At 39.6% G+C, this 13,847-nt stretch overlaps 1 protein-coding gene and 1 pseudogene across 1 annotated transcript; both read left to right on the forward strand.

The window, feature by feature from the left end:
• The first annotated feature begins 4,009 nt into the window (after positions 1-4,009).
• LOC138055515 (zinc finger MYM-type protein 1-like) lies at positions 4,010-6,008 on the forward strand. Its single transcript, XM_068901433.1, has 2 exons — positions 4,010-4,085; positions 5,158-6,008. Exons 1-2 carry the CDS (start codon positions 4,010-4,012, stop codon positions 6,006-6,008), a joined length of 927 nt encoding a protein of 308 aa, XP_068757534.1.
• Positions 6,009-6,276: 268 nt separating this feature from the next.
• Positions 6,277-7,382, forward strand: LOC138055516 (52 kDa repressor of the inhibitor of the protein kinase-like; annotated as a pseudogene).
• The last annotated feature ends 6,465 nt before the right edge of the window (positions 7,383-13,847 follow it).

Raw genomic sequence — 13,847 nt, forward strand, 5'->3', positions numbered from 1 at the left:
CGCAAAGAAGGACCGCCCAAAAACTGCATTCGTCACACATCGGGGTCAGTTTCAGTGGACCTGCCTACCCTTTGGGTAACCAATGGACCTGGAACCTTCACCCGGCTGACGAATCTTGCCCTTCAAGGTCTTACTTGGAGAGAGTGTCTGGTCTACTTAGATGACATTATCATCATGTGAGGCACCTTTGATGAACACCTGTCCTGCCTCCGTTCTGTTTTCGAAAGGCTGCGAGATGCCGGGTTGAAATTAAAATCGTCAAAGTGCATCTTCCTCCAGCGGCAAGTTTCTTTCTTGAGGCATGTAGTCTCAGCCGACGGGATACAGACCGACCCCGAGAAAATAGCAGCTGTCCGTGACTGGCCAACTCCCACAAGTATTTCTGAGCTGAAAGGGTTCTTGGGCCTTGTGACATACTACAGACGATTCATCCCTGGTTTTTCTGCGATAGCAGAACCCCTAAACTACCTGACAAGGAAAGATGTGGAGTTTAAGTGGGGACTGCAACAAGAGAGTGCCTTCTGTGAACTGAAACATCGCCTCGTGAACCCACCAGTATTGGCGTATCCACATTTCAGCGAAAACAGCGGCCACTTCATCCTTGATACTGATGCAAGTAGTGGTCATGGTATTGGTGCTGTACTCTCTCAAAAGCAACCTGATGGTACCGAGCGTGTTCTTGCTTATGGGAGTCGTGCATTACACCGCCACGCAAGAAATTATTGTGCCACCCGTCTTGAAATGTTTGCTCTGGTTGACTTCATTGATCACTTTCGTTATTACCTTCTTGGACGAAACTTTCTTGTGCGGACAGACCATCACGCCTTGAAGTGGCTGATGTCATTTAAACAACCAGGAGGACAGGTAGCTCGTTGGCTGGAGAGGCTCCAGGAATACGACTTCACTGTTGAACACCGCCCTGGACTGAGTCATGCTAACGCGGATGCATTATCTCGCAGGCCGAGACGAAAACATGGAAGTTGCCCATCATGTGGTGATACTGAATATGTTTCCGCAGCATTCCTACAACAAAGCGAGTCGAAAGAGGGGGCGTCCAAGACCCAGGAAAAGAAATTCTCATGAACTACGGGCGAAATTGCCCAAGCCCAACGCAGTGACCCAGATATGAACTCCGTGATTGCAAGGATGGGAGAAAGCAAACCCAAACCATCACCTGGCGAACTTCTTTCTCTGAGTCCTATCTCCAGGGCAATATGGGCGCAACACGAATTACAGGAGTTAAAGGATAATGTACTGCGAATTTGCCCAAAGGAGAGGTCAAAGAAACTGAAACCCAGGATCGTCCTCCCAGAACCAGCACTGCAACGGTTACACGATGGGCTAGAAAGGAGGCACCTCGGACAGCTCAAGACGTTACGGAAAGTTCAAGCCAGATTCTGGAGGTCTAGCCTTGCAAAAGCTGTGAAAGACCATTTTACCGCATGTTTAACCTGTGCCGAGTGCAAGCCCCCCAGGAAAACGCCCAAGGCACCCTTCCGCCCTATTCCTTCGTCTTACCCTTTCCAGCGACCTCACATTGATATCGTTGGCCCACTTCCCAGAACCAAACGTGGTAACCGTTACATCTTGACTGCCCAGTGTTCGTTTACAAAGTGGGTCGAGGCCTATGCCATACCAAACCAGAGAGCAAAAACCTGCGCGAGAGCCCTGATGGACAACTGGGTTTATCGGTATGGTGCCCCGGATTCCATCCATTCCGACCAAGGGCGTAATTTCGAGTCCCGGAGACCAGGTATTCCTTTTCGACCCTTTGCTGAGACCTGGCGAGGCCGCCAAATTTCACCGGGAAATGGAAGGGGCCTTACGACGTATTGGAACGTACAACTGAGGTCAAACTGCGGGTCCACATCAGCTTTTAAGGTTGCCTTTTCCGACCCGCCTTAACAAATAAATTTATGTATGTATGTATGTATGTATGTATGTATGTATGTATGTATGTATGTATGTATGTATGTATGTATGTATGTAACTACCGCATCAAGAGACCACGAGATCCTGTAAGTCGCTCAAAGGTTGTACATTTTGGCAACTTGAAGCTATATCAACGTGGGAACCCGGAGAAGGACGTGAGTCGGAGGAACCAAACTGGCAATCGAGGCCGCCTGGAGAGTGGCACCATTTGCAGAGATGACTCAAGTGAAGACAGAGATGTAGATGAACCTCCAGACTTCTGCCTTCCCATACCAGAGCCAGTAGGGACAGAACACCATGTCATCCAGGATGCTGAGAACAGTGGAACTTGCAAGGTTGACGATAATCAACCCGACACACATAATGGAGTAGAAGACATTGATAGAACCCCTCAGTTCGATGACCATCAACCTCAAGCTAACTTATCACCAGGAAATCAAGTAGGAGAAGCTGACCCTGTATTTGATGTCCAGTGTAACCCTAGTGCAATGAGTGACCTAGGAGAGAACACCGCTCATACAACCCGAGAGAGTGAACAGGAAAGTACGCTTGTCGCCGATGGCGGTGTGGAGCTGGCTGAGAAGAACCCGCCAGGAGTAACAGCCGGGAGCAACCTGGTTGGGCTTGGGGTCTCTGCCAAAGAAACACCACCTGCCACCTCGCGCCCAAAGAGAGTAAGTCGTCCCCCGGATCGCTATGGGGACTGGGAACTAAACACCATATGTTCTTCTGGTTATTCCATGGCTCCCAAGAACAAAGTTGAAAGTCTCAAAGCTTTCCTACAGAAGCAGACAATCGAGTACTTTGCTTAAATAGGATTGTATGCAAAGAGCTGGACCTTTCAGGAAACAAAGACGGAGTGAAATATTAAGCGTTGAGTTAGGTTGTTGCAAAGCTCCTGACCTACCGGACAGTGACATTTTTCTGAACTAAGTGAACATTAATCTAGGACCTTAAGATAACAGGATAGTGTCGTTTAACTGGTTGACTCCCTTCACGGGGGAAATCATGTAGGCATAGGATCACGTGACACAGCTTTGTGCGCGCTAGAATGTGTGCTTTTGAGAGTGACCGCTTTTGTGTGTGTAATAAAAGTGACTTTGGTTCCGTAGAATACGTTGCACGGTTGCCCTGTTTACCCGTTTATTACAAAACCATAAGGCCAATCTTAAATTTAATTCTGTGTCTGATGGGAAGCCAGTGAAGCAGCGCGTAGACTGTTGTAATATGTGAATATCGAGGAACACGACAAGTGACTCTAGCAGCAGCAGCATATTCAAAACTCTCCCAAGGCGATCACATTGGTACTGAGGAATACCATACAATAGAGAGTTACAATAATCAAGATGGCACGTGGCAACAGCATGGATAAGCGTCATTCTTACTTCAGTATCAGCTAAGTTATGGAATGCGCTACCTCATTTTATCCGAACTGACTGAGTTAACAGCTTGCATGGCTCTCCCACAGGGGCGTAGCCAGGAAGGGGGTCCTGGGGTGCCCGTGACCCCCCCTTTTGCAAGCCTTTTTTAACCAAACAACCTACAACTTGTGGCGAAAATGCCATGATGATATCTTGGCCATAGTTAAAAAGCCCTTTTTTTAAAACATTTTTTGGAATCAAAGTATTTTCGTCAGCGGCTCTTGTCAGCTTGCACGCCGCTTTTAATACGAGCCCACTGATACACAAGGGGGGCGGCGGTATAAACCATACATAGTTGGCGATCCCCGGATGTTAACATACGACGTTTCAGGTTGAAAATGTCCAAACAAACGAAGGTTTTCGGCTATTTTCAGCGCAGGGAAGAGAGGTAAGAAACGTTCTTTATCTGATTTAAGTTCCAGTCTTTCTGCTTCGATGATTGGGATCTAAGGTTTGCTCCAGTTAATTATTATGCTTGCCGTATGTGTTTCCCAGATCAGAGCAACCAGATGAATGTGTCGAGGTGGAGCCAGATAGCAAGCGAGTTAAACCCCAAAATCATTGTGGTAAAGTTTCATTCAAAATTTATTCAAAATGTACATGTGTGAATGTAGGCTTTGATTTTTCATCTCCTTTTTTTTTTGTTCTTGTCAATGATGAACACAGACGCGTACGACGAGGATACAACATCGGATATAGTCGATAAAATACCAGCGCCAACAGCGGCCTCTGGTAAGTTTAGGCTGTTTTTTTTTTTAGTTTTGGATGTTTCCATAGAACTAGAGGGAATACCGTGGTCACTCGACATATTTTTGTCGATACAGGCTTGCTGGATCTTCCAGATGAAATTGTTCTAAAGATTCTTCAATACCTACCGCTATCATGTCATTCAAAGCTTGTCAAGTACATGCAAGCGAATGTTGCAGCTATCCCATACTGCTTTGTTATGGAAACGTTTTACATTACAGGATACAGGGTACCCTACCTTTTACACGAGGCATAGTTTTAAAAGCATTTTTGAGAAGCACTGTAAACATTTCCAGCATTTGTATTTCAATGGCGAGTTCGAACAAGATTTTTTCCTTTGTTTTACTAATGGTAATGTTACACGAACTTTAGGAAATTGCTCTAATCTTGTTATTTTAGATTTGTCATCTAATTTTCATATAAAAGACGTTTCTTTTGTAGTAAATCTGTCACATTTGAAAGGGTTATACCTAGAACATTGTATAAATATTGATGATGGGGTGGCCACTAGTGCTCAGAGTAGAGATGCTCATTTACAAGCTCTAGAAAGTCTTAGTTTAAGAATGTGCGAACAGTTCAACAGTGAGGAGTTGATTGCGATTGCACGCAGCCATCCTAGTCTTCGAATTTACAAGATGGATGGCTGTTGTAATCTCGATGTTCTTTCAGCTGTGAGCATTTTAAACTGCTCATGGTTGTCATTGTCAGAATTTTTTATGACTCCAGATTTAGACTGTCATACCATAGAACAATGGAATTACTTAAAAACCATCTTTGGTGAAATAAGACTGTGCTGAACGAACTGATTGTCGTTCCAGTTTTCTAGAGAACTAAAATACGCGAGGCATTACAAAACAAACAGGGATCCCTAAGGTTTCCGTTTGATTTCTTTATTGTTGATTATTTAATCCTTTGTATACGAAGGCGTTGTTGTTAAGTAAAGAAATAATTGTTACAGTGTAGTCAAGCTGTGACTTTTTGACATTTAGGAACCATAAGATATATAATAAACATTTCTTGAGTATGAACTTTAAAATTGCTTCATTTTCTTTTGTAGTTGAAGCTATAGATGACTTTGCTGGACTGCTAACTGCAGAAAAAAGAAATCTATCAGACCAAGAAGAATTTCAGCTATTGACTAAGGACTGTAGGCCATCCGAAAAATTTGTTTTCCCGAAGACTAAAATATATGGCAAAAGCAGGTCGTTTCAAATGTCTTGGCTGAAAGAATATTCGTGGCTAGTGTACAGTCCTTCCAAAGACGGGGGCCTTTGTCGGGTATGTCTAGTGTTTCCACCAAGTGCCAACACTGCGAACACGGGGGCACTTGTGAGTTTCGCCATGACAAAATTTAATAAGGCAAATGAAATTCTAAAAGAGCATTCCAAGACGAAATATCAGAATGACGCTCTTCTTCAAGCCGAAAACTTTATAAAGATGATGCTTTTTCCAGAAAAAGCGATAGCGTCCGTTATCGAATCTTCAAGAGTAGCACAGATTGAATACAACCGCGAGGTTCTAAGAGGCATTGTATCGAGTGTAATATTCTGCGGAAAACAAAATATTGCGCTTCGTGGACATATGGAATCCGGTACGGATAAAAATTGCAGGAATCGAGGAAATTTTCTTGCCCTTCTAGACTTCCGTGCAGAAGCAGGAGATGAGATCATTGCCAAACACCTACGCGAGTGCGCAAGAAATGCTACTTACACGTCTGCCACTATTCAGAATAACATAATAGAGATAACAATGGAGTATTTGAGGAACCAAATTATTAGTGAAATCCCAGAGCATGTACCTTTTTTTACTATTCTCGCCGATGAAACAACTGAAATTTCGAATACTGAACAGCTTTGCATATCAATTCGATTTTTCGATGATACTTGTAGTAATTTCTTGGATTCGTAAGTTTGGCACGGACGACAGGTGAAGCTGTGGCAACATCAATCCTTGAGGCGCTCCAAACCTGGTCATTAGATGTAAAAAATTGCAGAGGACATCGATATGATGGAGCAGCTAGTATGTCCTCGGCTGCAAGAGGTACGCAAGCATTTATCAGACAAAAGAGCCCCAAAGCAGTCTATACACACTGCAACGCACACTGCCTGAATCTTGCCATTGTACATTCCTGTGACATTCCAATGATAAGAAACATGATAGGAACAGTTAATGAAATATGTTCTTTTTTCAAGTTCTCACCAAAAGGCACGAGCTGTTAGCGGCCGTTATTAAGGACATATGCCCTCACACACGCCGGATCACCCTAATTACTCTTTGTCGCACTCGCTGGGTGGAGAGGCATGGGGCATTCGAGGTATTTCACAGCCTTTTCAAGACATTGGAAGTAGTGACAAATGAACGTGTTTATCTTGACGAGTACGGATCCTGGAAATGGGGCCAGGGAACGCGCACTAAGGCGAACGGTTTTCTGTCAGCCATAACTCAGTTCCAGTTCATAGTAACGATGATCACAGTGATGAAGTGTTTGTCCGTCCTAAAACCACTAAGCATACAACTGCAGAAACGCGACAGTGACATTTATAAGGCTTACACCCAAGTTGGTTCTGTGAAATCAGATCTGAAAGCTATCTGAAGGCAGATTGAGGCTCACTTCAATCGGTGGTACGAAGCAAGCGTTGAACTAGGCAAAAACGTCGATGTTGAACCCGCAGTACCAAAAATTGCCAACAGACAGCAACATCGTGATAACGTTCCAGCTGCCACAACTGTTAAGTACTTTCAACGCTCACTGTGCATTCCACTGATGGACAATCTTATAACCCAAATGGACACGTACTTCAGTGAAATCCAAATGAATGTCTCCAAACTGAAGTGTTTGGTACCTGAAGCTCAAGTGACGCCACAATTGATGCAGCAATTCAGTTTTATCGAGATGATTTGGTGTCACCGGATGTCGTTGACGTTGAGCTTGTTCGTTGGCGTCGCAAATGGTCAGAAGTAGCTGACAAATCGACTCTTCCAAACAGTGCCTCAGCCACACTTAGAGAATGCGACCCTGTCTTCTTTCCCAACATAAATGTCCTACTTCGCCTTCTTTGCACATTACCTGTTACCTCCGCGGAGTGCGAAAGGTCATTTAGCACTTTAAAACGCCTGAAGACGTACTTAAGAAGCACGATGACTACCGAGAGACAGTCGGGTCTGGCAATGATGAACATCCACTATGGCAGAGCGATTGACATTGATGAGATCATCAACACGTTTGCCACTCGTCATCCACGCCGCTTTTTATTAAAAGATATTTTGAAAGATGAGCAGTGAGAACTTGTAGGCTTGTCCTTCCCACTACTCTCACTGCTCATCCGAAAAATGTCACATTGAGTCGAAACACGGCGTGGAGGTCGACATGACAATCTGGTGAGTACCCTCACTTTGACACAGTTTGACCCCCCTTTTGAAAAGTCCTGGCTACGCCCCTGCTCTCCCATACCTACCTAGCCTACCCAAAAAAATGAAGATGCTGTTTTTCACAAGGATTTGACCTTTCGGTTGAATCTACGGGGGTAAAGGTAACGTAAGAACCGTGCGTGTCTGGTCTTCTCCAAACAGAGGTGAGAGATGGTTTCATGCAGACTGGGACGCTTAAAATGCTCTGTTGTAAACATGGCGGTTCACGAGTGAAGTTGTCTCTCTGGCCTTTCTGTGGACGAATTTCAGCACCTACCGATACAATTTGGGCTAGTTTTGGAAGCTAAAAACATCAATCGATGCGGTACTTTGCCGGTAGGACTGGGTTACCCGACACTTATAACAAAAAGTATATGAAATGAGAATCGGGGATCTTCCCATGTCATGAAATGGCAGAGTTACCCAGAATTCTTTTTGGGCATAAACGAGGCAACTAGAGAAGCACGAGACTGGCCCTCGTCAAATGGCTGGAGCTCAGCCGGGGGAAAAAGTAGTGAGAAGAAGATTTCCAGCCAGATAATAAGGATAAGCCCTGGTGTGTGCTGTTAATGTAGACCTTTGATTTCTGAACAAGTTTTTATCATAGAAAATTCGCGACAATACAATTTTTTATTTGCTGCTAATGTTGTAGCGAAAACGGGCCTTTCGTCAGTTGTTCTTGTCAAAATAACGGTATAATATATATAGGAGAATACTAAGATTTGCATTTGCAGATTACGAAAGGCCAACTCAATATGATCTATAGGTAAGTATGGGAGAGCCAGAACATTTGCGTATGCATGCGCAGACGGCATGTTTGAACAAGAGATAAAAAGAGGAGTACCTCCAGACGTGGCGCTGGAGCGTCGCAGCAAACGAGTCATCCCGGGATTTCGGCCCGTGCAATCGCTTTTTGACGCAGTTGGCCCTTCGCTGCTTTCTGCTACCGATCTCGCCTCCCAGTACGGCATTGAGAGAGACATATGTCAGTCCCTAAACCATATGAGAAAAACCCCACGCCTACTCACAGCTCCAAACCGCCCTTGTCATTACAATTTAACGTTAGATTGCGATGGCACATATATTCAACTTTAAAGTAATTTCACCTCTCATATGGTAAGCACTGGAGTCGTGTAAAACATAGTGTACGCATGCGCCCTGCCAAAAGTAACACAGACACACACAAACACACACACAAGTGTAAACTTTCTTCTATCTCGTATTGCAGAGTAATTGCAAGAGCTAATATCTTCCAGACATTACATTTTCAGCTATAATACACAGCCCATACGGGTAAAGTGAGCTAAATACGAAATATTTAAAGACGCAATATTTTTTTAAAAACCAGCTGTACTAAACAAAAAACCGCCTGGATTCGAATTTAAAACCTGTTAACTCAGCCAGTACGGATAAAATCAGGTAGCGAATTCCATAACTTAGCTGATCCTAAAGTAAGAAAGAGAATTAAGACCATAACTGTTAGTTCTAGATTTATTGAGGGACAAAACGTACTTACCGCAAACATCGATCAGAAAAAGACCGGAAAGAACCGGTGCAGAATATTCCTTTTAGCCTCTAAGTACTACGTTTTATAAAAACTGCTATTTTGTAGTGTTTGCAGCAGTTTTTCACAAAAACAGGAAAAACGTTTATCATAACAAAATTATAAAAAAAAGTTAAAATCAGAGTGCCATTGCAAAATTGTGCAAAACGTTCCTTTTAGCCTCAAAATACAAAGTTTTATCAAAAGAGCTATTTTGCAATGTTTGCCGCAGTTTTCTAGTAAAAACAGCAAAAACGTTTATCATAACAAAATTCTGAAAAAGATTAAAATTACAGTGCCATTGAAAAATTGTGCAAAACGTTCGTTTTAGCCTATAAATACAACGTTTTATAAAAAACTGCAACTTCGCAGCGTTTGAAGCAGCTTTCCAGTAAAACAGAAAGAAACGTTTATGATAACAAAATATTAAAAAAGGTAAAATTACAGTACCATTGCAAATTGTGCAAAACGTTCGTTTTAGCCTCTAAATACAGCGTGTTATGAAAACTGCTACTTTGCAGTGTTTACAGCAGTTTTCCAGTAAAAACAGCGACAAAGTTTATAATGACAAAATTTTAAAAAACTTCAAATTACAGTGCCATTGCAAAACTGTGCAAAAGGAACGTTTTAGCCTAAAAATAACACGTTTTATGAAAACTGCTATTTTCCAGTGTTTGCAGCAGTTTTCCACAAAAAACCGCAAAAACGTTTATCATGACCAAATTTTAAAAAAGTTAAAACTACAGTGCCATTGCAAAATTGTGCAAAACGTTCGTTTTAGCCACTAAATACAACATTTTGTGAAAACTGCTAATTTAATGTGTTTGCAGCAGTTTTCCGGTAAAAACAGGAAAAACGTTTATCATGACCAAATTTAAAAAAAAATTAAAATGATAGTGACATTGCAAAATTGTGCAAAACGTTCCTTTTAGCCTCTAAATACAACGCTTTATCAAAACTTTTACTTTGCAGTGTTTGCAGCAGTTTTCCAGTAAAAACAGCAAAAACGTGTATCAAGACCAAATTTTAAAAAAGTTAAAATTACAGTGCCAGTGCAAAATTGTGCAAAACGTTCGTTTTAGCCTCTAAATAACACGTTTTATAAAAACTGCTATTTTGCAGTGTTTGCAGCAGTTTTCCAGTAAAAACAGCAAAATCGCTTATCATGACCAAATTTTAAAAAAGTTAAAAATACAGTGCAGGTGCAAAATTGTGCAAAACTTTCGCTTTAGCCTCTAAATAAAACGTTTTATAAAAACTTCTATTTTGCAGTGTTTACAGCAGTTTTCCAGTAAAAACAGCAAAAACGTTTATCATGACCAATTTTTAAAAAAGTTAAAATTACAGTGCCAATGCAAAATTGTGCAAAACGTTCGTTTTAGCCTCTAAATAACACGTTTGATGAAAACTGCTATTTTCCAGTGTTTGCAGCAGTTTTCCATAAAAAAACAGGAAAAACGTTTCTAATAACAAAATTTTAAGAGTTAAAATTACAGCGCCATTGCAAAATTGTGCAAAACGTTCGTTTTAGCCTCTAAATAATATATTGTATAAAAACTCATATTATACAGTGTTTGCAGCAGTTTACCAGTAAAACTGGAAAAACGTTTTTAATAACAAAATTTGAAAAGTTAAAATTACAGTGCCATTGCAAAATTGTGCAAAACGTTCGTTTTAGCCTCTAAATAACACGTTTTATGAAAACTGCTTTTTTGCAGTGTTTGCCGAGGTTTTCCAGTAAAAACAGCAAAAACCTTTATCATGAAAAAAATTTAAGAAAGTTAAAATTAGAGTGCCATTGGAAAACGTTCGTTTTGGCCTCTAAATAATACGTTTTATGAAAACTGCTATTTTGCAAAGTTTGCAGCAAGTTTAATGTAAAAACGGCAAAAACGTTTACCATGATTAATTTTTAAAAAAGTTAAAATTACAGTGCCAGTGCAAAATTGTTCAAAACGTTCGTTTTAGCCTCTAAATAACACGTTTTATGAAAACTGCTATTTTGCAGTGTTTGCAGCAGTTTTCCAGTAAAAACAGCAAAAACATTTATCATAAAATTTTAAAACAGTGAAAACTACAGTGTTATTGCAAAATTGTGCAAAACGTTCGTTTTAGTCTCTAACTAACACGTTTTATAAAAACTGATAGTTTGCAGTGTTTGCAGCAGTTTACCCGTAAAAACAGCAGAAACGTTTATCGTGACCAAATTTTTCAAAAATTAAATATACACTGCCAGTGCAAAATTGTGCAAAACGTCCGTTTTAGTCTCTAAATAAGGCGTTTTTTAAAAAGTGCTATTTTCCAGTGTTTGCAGCAGTTTTCCGCTACAAACAGCAAAAACGTTTATCATGAACAAATTTTAAAAAAGTTAAATTTACACTGCCATTGCAAAATTGTGGAAAACGTTCGTTTTGGCCTCTAAATAACACGTTTTATGAAAACTTTTATTTTGCAGTGTTTGCAGCAGTTTTCTACTAAAAAGATCAAAAACGTTTATCATGAACAAATTTTAAAAAGGTTAAAATTACAGTGCCCTTGCAAAATTGTTCAAAAGCTTCGTTTTAGCCTCTGAATAACACGTTTTATAAAAACTGCTCTTTCGCAGTGTTTGAAGCAGTTTTCCATTAAAAACAGAAAGAAAACATTAATGATAAAATTTTTAAGAGTGAAAATTACAGTGGCATTGCAAAATTGTGAAAAACGTTCGTTTTTGCCTCTAAATAACACGTTTTATGAAAACTGCTAATTTGCAGTGTTTGCAGCAGTTTTACAGTAAAAACAGCAAAAACGTTTATCATGACCAAATTTTAAAAAAGTTAAAATTACAGTGCCAGTGCAAAATTGTGAAAAACGTTCGTTTTAGCTTCTAAATAACACGTTTTATAAAAACTGCTATTTTGCAGTGTTTGCAGAAGTTTTTGCAGTAAAAACAGCAAAAACGTTTATCACGACAAAATTTTAAAAAAGTTAAAATTACAGTGCCAGTGCAAAATAGTGCAAAACTTTCGCTTTAGCCTCTAAATAACACGTTTTATAAAAACTTCTATTACATTGCCAGTGCAAAATTGTGCAAAAAGGGTAATTTTAGCCTCTAAATAACACGTTTTATAAAAACTGCTATTTTGCAGTGTTTGCAGCAGTTTTCCAGTAAAAACAGCAAAAACGTTTATCATGACCAATTTTTAAAAAAGTTAAAATTACAGTGCCAGTGCAAAATTGTGCAAAACGTTCGTTTTAGCCTCTAAATAACACGTTTTATGAAAACTGCTATTTTGCAGTGTTTGCAGCAGTTTTCCAGTAAAAACAGCAAAAACGTTTATCATGACCAATTTTTAAAAAAGTTAAAATTACAGTGCCAGTGCAAAATTGTGCAAAACGTTCGTTTTAGCCTCTAAATAACACGTTTTATGAAAACTGCTATTTTGCAGTGTTTGCAGCAGTTTTCCAGTAAAAACAGCAAAAACGTTTATCATGACCAATTTTTAAAAAAGTTAAAATTACAGTGCCAGTGCAAAATTGTGCAAAACGTTCGTTTTAGCCTCTAAATAACACGTTTTATGAAAACTGCTATTTTGCAGTGTTTGCAGCAGTTTTCCAGTAAAAACAGCAAAAACGTTTATCATGACCAATTTTTAAAAAGTTAAAATTACAGTGCCAGTGCAAAATTGTGCAAAACGTTCGTTTTAGCCTCTAAATAACACGTTTTATGAAAACTGCTATTTTGCAGTGTTTGCAGCAGTTTTCCAGTAAAAACAGCAAAAACGTTTATCATGACCAATTTTTAAAAAAGTCAGTGCCAGTGCAAAATTGTGCAAAACGTTCGTTTTAGCCTCTAAATAACACGTTTTATAAAAACTGCTATTTTGCAGTGTTTGCAGCAGTTTTCCAGTAAAAACAGCAAAAACGTTTATCATGACCAATTTTTAAAAAAGTTAAAATTACAGTGCCAGTGCAAAATTGTGCAAAACGTTCGTTTTAGCCTATAAATAACACGTTTTATGAAAACTGCTATTTTGCAGTGTTTGCAGCAGTTTTCCACTAAAAACAGCAAAAACGTTTATCATGACCAATTTTTAAAAAAGTTAAAATTACAGTGCCAGTGCAAAATTGTGCAAAACGTTCGTTTTAGCCTCTAAATAACACGTTTTATGAAAACTGCTATTTTGCAGTGTTTGCAGCAGTTTTCCAGTAAAAACAGCAAAAACGTTTATCATGACCAAATTTTAAAAAAAGTTAAAATTACAGTGCCAGTGCAAAATTGTGCAAAACGTTCGTTTTAGCCTCTAAATACTGCGTTTTATGAAAACTGCTACTTTGCAGTGTTTGCAGCAGTTTTCCAGTAAAAACAGCAAAAACGTTTATCAAGACCAATTATTAAAAAAGTTAAAATTACAGTGCCAGTGCAAAATTGTGCAAAACGTTCGTTTTAGCCTCTAAATAACACGTTTTATAAAAACTGCTATTTTGCAGTGTTTGCAGCAGTTTTCCAGTAAAAACAGCAAAACGCTTATCATGACCAAATTTTAAAAAAGTTAAAATTACAGTGCCAGTGCAAAATTGTGCAAAACGTTCGTTTTAGCCTCTAAATAACACGTTTTATGAAAACTGCTATTTTGCAGTGTTTGCAGCAGTTTTCCAGTAAAAACAGCAAAAACGTTTATCATGACCAATTTTTAAAAAAGTTAAAATTACAGTGCCAATGCAAAATTGTGCAAAACGTTCGTTTTAGCCTCTAAATAACACGTTTTATGAAAACTGCTATTTTGCAGTGTTTGCAGCAGTTTTCCATAAAAAAA

This window comes from Montipora capricornis, chromosome 7, assembly GCF_036669925.1.
Source record: "Montipora capricornis isolate CH-2021 chromosome 7, ASM3666992v2, whole genome shotgun sequence".
Taxonomy (NCBI): Eukaryota; Metazoa; Cnidaria; class Anthozoa; order Scleractinia; family Acroporidae; genus Montipora; species Montipora capricornis.

Coding starts and splice junctions, on each gene's coding strand:
- LOC138055515 (XM_068901433.1), top strand. CDS start 4,010: ATGAACACAGACGCGTACGACGAGGATACAACATCGGATATAGTCGAT. Junction 4,086..5,157: donor AGCGCCAACAGCGGCCTCTG/GTAAGTTTAGGC, acceptor TTTCTTTTGTAG/TTGAAGCTATAGATGACTTT.